Here is a 4,792-nt window from a genome sequence, read left to right as displayed (position 1 = left end):
TTCAAACGATATCTGTAACTTGGTCAAATTCATGTTATACTAAATAAAGGTGGAACATCTAATAGTTTTATGAAAAGTACACAAAGTATGTTAAGACCAGAGTTGATTTCTACCAGAGATATAAAGACAAAAAAATGTATTCTAATTTGCATACCACGTAGATGAGATGACCATATTTGTTTTAATGCCTTAGTGAAATAATGTATACTCGTTAACTCATTCTTTAACTTTACCAACTGGCCTTTTTTGGGTACCTTATCCATTTTAATTAAAAAGAGCAAAGAAATTATCTAACTATGATAGGAGATGGTAGAGAGAAGAAGGGAATTTTATCATACCAGATTTTTTTTATTCTAGGAAAGGAATAATATCATTTTGGAAAATAAATTTAAAAAACTATACAGTGCTGGTATTAGAGTTGTCTGTGCATGTACAAATATAAGATTTAATACTAGATGTTATAAAAGATCATAATGGCTATATTTTAAATAAATGAAAAATAGAATACACTGGAGGAATGTTGAAGTATGCTTTCCAGTCAACAAGCTACATAGGAAAGACACGAATTTTATCATTTATCAACACTTGCGACTTTAAATGTGGGATGAGTCAAGATCACAGATGGAGTTCAACCAAATAAAGCTGAGGTCTCAGGAACAACTGAACTTGCATGCACCAATCATCTCAGTAAATTACCCCAATCCCAATTACTTCAGTAAAAGGTAACCCTCTAAATGTCATGAAAGTAAAGCTGAATATAACTAACATGAAAAGTTAACCCAGCACAGACAACAGGTAATCTTGTCAGCTCCATCTTGTGGCAAATACTGGGGAAGAGACTGGGAGAAATTTGGATTTCTCCAAAAAAGGATGTGGTTATAAGGTGTGGGGTTGGGTTTTTGCATAAACGTGGTTACACTGGACCTGTGTGCAGAGAAGCTCTGGACACCAGTCATACCCTTTTTACTTCTCCTACATCTTTGGTTGCAGCTAATGCAAATAAATCATGCAGTCTCAAGTATATGCTTGTCTCACCTTTTTGTTTCATGTTAGCACTGCAAGAAAGGGATGTTGGATTGAGAATCTCAAGGTCTTATTCTTGGGTTTTTGCTAAAATTAGCTGGGGATTTTACTAGCCTGCGTCTTTTACTGGTCTCTCTCTGCCCAAGTGTGGGTGTAGGCCAGAGGATTTACTGCCTATATTTACCTTGTTCTTTCAGTATTCCTTTTTAGCAATTCTGTGTATTCTAAAAGGTATTTTTAAATGGATTCAGTGAATTTTTAAGGATAAAAGGCTTTTATGAGGGCCGGGGGCAGTGGCTCACACCTGTAATTCTAGCACTCTGGGAGACTGAGGTGGGAGGATCATTTGAGCTCAGGAGTTTGAGACCAACCTAAGCAAGAGCAAGACCCCGTCTCTACTAAAAAAACAGAAGGAAATTAGCTGGACAACTAAAAATATAAAGAAAAAATCAGCTGGGCATGGTGGCACATGCCTGTAGTCCCAGCTACTCGGAAGGCTGAGGCAGTAGGATTGCCTCAGCCCAGGAGTTTGAGGTTGCTGTGAGCTAGGCTGATGCCATGGTACTCTAGCCCAGGCAACAGAGTGAGACACTGTCTCAAAAAAAAAAAAAAAGAAAAAAAAAGCTTTTATGAGAAGATTTTTAAAGTCACATTACACACTAATATACACTGTCTACTTCATGCCAATGAACATTCACTTATAGAAGATGAAATTTACAAAGCCATATTCAACAGAGCTCTGCCTAAATATTGTGCATGAGAATTGATCAGCTTTGATCCTAATGGTAGAGACATGGCAAATTTGTAATGAGCACCTTGAAATTCTCAAACTTTTATTGGCAAGATGATTGTAGAGCCCTCCACGAGTAAATCTACTATATGCCAGAGACTGCACCAGATGCTGAGAATGCAGTGGTCTTCAGTGTAAACACAGCCTCTCCCTCTAGCAAGATCCAATCTTCATGAGCATCGAAAAGTTATTTCTAAATAGACCATCGGAATAGCTTTTGCCACCTTCATAATCAAAACTAGTTGATGCAGCCAAATCAAATTTAACACTTTATTTTTTGGTAATGACTTAATCAGAGGGTGCAAAATTAACTACCTACCACTAAAGATATGGATTTAGTAGATTAATAAATTGAGAAAATGTCAGGGGGCAGGGCTTTTTGATATTTGTGTACCTCGAAGTCTCTAATTTAGAGGCTTTGTGTCCAGGATGATAATTTATCCTAGACCATGTTTGTAATGCCCTGTGTACAGTGAGTCAGTTAGGGAATGCAAGAGATTTTAATGGTTCATTCAAAACATAAATTTTCAGAAAAACATATTTGATATTTGTACTAAATAAAGAAGATTCTGAGATTAAAACCACATAGAAGATAAGAATGATTGGTAAATTATATTCACTTACATTTTAAAATTCTGAATTAATTAATGCATTAACTGCTACCAAGACCCTTATTTGAGAGTATCCTGTTTCCTGCAAAAATGGCACTAATCTCATTTAGTTGAAACAAATAAGATGAGGATTTATTTTAATCTAAAAATACATTTCTCTCGGTGCTGGATATGATAGAGCAGCTAATATTAGACCAACCCTCCTGCTGAGAACATCTGTAAAAACTTGTGTAAAATTAAAAAAAAAAAACAACAAAGAAAAAACAATGCAACTATTCGAAGACACTGGAGGCGAAGCAAGTCAGCCAGGGGACATATACTCACCAGCAAATTGGTATTAACTGAACAGTACCTAAGTGGACACATAGGTACTATAGTAATAGGGTATTGGGCAGGTGGGAGGGGGGAGGGTGCGGGTATATACATACATAATGAGTGAGATGTGCACCATCTGGGGGATGGTCATGATGGAGACTCAGACTTGTGGGGGGAGGGGGGAAATGGGCATTTATTGAAACCTTAAAATCTGTACCCCCATAATATGCCGAAAAAAAAAAAAAAAAAAAACATAAGACCTAACAATATATTGTTTGCAAAAGACAAATTTAAAATACAATGAGTGAGATATGCAACGTTTGGGGGATGGTCTCTCTTGAAGCTCTGACTGGGGGGGGCGAGGGGGGCCATGGGCAATATACGAGGTAACCTTAACATTTGTACCCCCATAATATGCTGAAATAAAAAAAAATAGTAAAAATAAATTAAAAAAATAAAATAGAAGATAGGAAAAACTAAAAATAAAAGGGATGAAAAAAGTATTAAAAATATTAACCAAGGGAAGGCTAGAATAGAAATCTTAATATCTGGCAAATTTTAATCCAAGGCTAAAGATAGTATAAAAGATAGAGAAAAACATGTAAACACATGTAAAAACACATAAGACACATGTAAAAACACATAAAAATATAATAGAACAAGAATTTTGGCCACCATAAATTTATTCTCTCCAACCATACTGCTCCAGAATACTTACAGAATTTTCGTCAGAAATAAGTTTTTCAATAATTATATTTGAGGATTTTTACACCCCCATTCTCAGAAACTTGGAGATCAAATAGACAAAAAATCAGCAAATATATTTTTAAAATCCAAGCAATTTAATTAATAAATTGAAGGTATTAGATATATATATGGAACTCTGAAGCAAACAAAATGCACATTCTTTTTGAGCATATGAGAGAGATGTACAAAAACTGAAGATTAGGCCACAAGGGTAACTTCAATAAATTCCACAAATTCACTGTAATATTCACTATATTCCCTTGTTATAATGCAACAAAATTAAAAATTAGTAATAAAGAGCCAGATTTTTTAAATTTCTGTAGGTGTAGAGACTAAGTAACATATTGCTAAGAAGTTCTTGGACTAAAAAAAGAAATAATGAAATGCTTAAAATTAAATGGCAACGAAACATTCTATATCCAAATGTATTTGACACAGCTAACAGAACACACAAGGATTTATACCTTTAAATACATTGACCAGGAAACAAGAGAGATTAAAAACTACCAGCTAAAAATTCAACTTCCTCAAGAGGTTAAGGTATCTCTGGCCTCACCAGACTTGGGGGTATGGTTCCAACATGGTGTCAACACAGAAACTACTACAAAAGGAACTGCTGGCTTTGCAAAATGACCCACATCCTGGGATGATTTTAAATGAAAAGAGTGTTCAAAATGTAATTACACAGTGGATTGTAGACATGGAAGGCACAACAGGTACCTTATATGATGGGGGAAAATTTCAACTTCTATTTAAGTTTAGTAATTGGTATCCTTTTGACACTGCTCAGATCATGTTTACTGATGAAAATATTGCTGCTCATCGTTATGTTTATATTAATGGTCACATCTATTTATCCATTCTATCAGAAGATGGGTACATTCTCAGTACAGTTTGTCTTAGTATTATTAGCATGCTTTCCAGCTACAAAGAAAAGAGACAACCACCAGATAATTCTTTTTATGTGTTTTATGTGCGAACATGCAACAAGAATTCAGAGAACAGAAAATGATGGCATCATGATGATACTTGTTGATGCCACTGTTATCATCCTGCTAGCAGAAGATAGTCCTACTAAGAAAATGAGCACTTTCACCATTCAGCCTTTGAATTTTCACCTTTGACTAGAAGTGACCCATATGCAATGAAGACTACTTCCTTTTACTGCATTTTTACTCATGTGCATTCTGGGCACCTGTTGATCACTGGCTCAGTCCAGGCAAAATGACATGCTTTTATTAGTCATACAGTATTAATGCAAGTGTCAGGAAATGTCAAACATAATTGCATTTTTAATTTTTTTTTT

General features: G+C 35.1%; 1 protein-coding gene across 1 annotated transcript; it reads left to right on the top strand.

The window, feature by feature from the left end:
* Window positions 1-4,066: 4,066 nt before the first annotated feature.
* Window positions 4,067-4,498, top strand: LOC109731003 (ubiquitin-conjugating enzyme E2 W-like). Its single transcript, XM_075993353.1, has one exon. The coding sequence runs from the start codon at window positions 4,067-4,069 to the stop codon at window positions 4,496-4,498; it is 432 nt and encodes a 143-aa protein (XP_075849468.1).
* Window positions 4,499-4,792: the final 294 nt, after the last annotated feature.

Source organism: Microcebus murinus, chromosome 1 (assembly GCF_040939455.1).
Source record: "Microcebus murinus isolate Inina chromosome 1, M.murinus_Inina_mat1.0, whole genome shotgun sequence".
NCBI lineage: Eukaryota > Metazoa > Chordata > Mammalia > Primates > Cheirogaleidae > Microcebus > Microcebus murinus.
The sequence above is the reverse complement of the archived record's forward strand: the minus strand, read 5'-3'. Positions and strand labels throughout refer to the sequence as shown.

Excerpts from the sequence above, each read along its gene's own strand:
- LOC109731003 (XM_075993353.1), top strand. The coding sequence starts at position 4,067 with ATGGTGTCAACACAGAAACTACTACAAAAGGAACTGCTGGCTTTGCAA.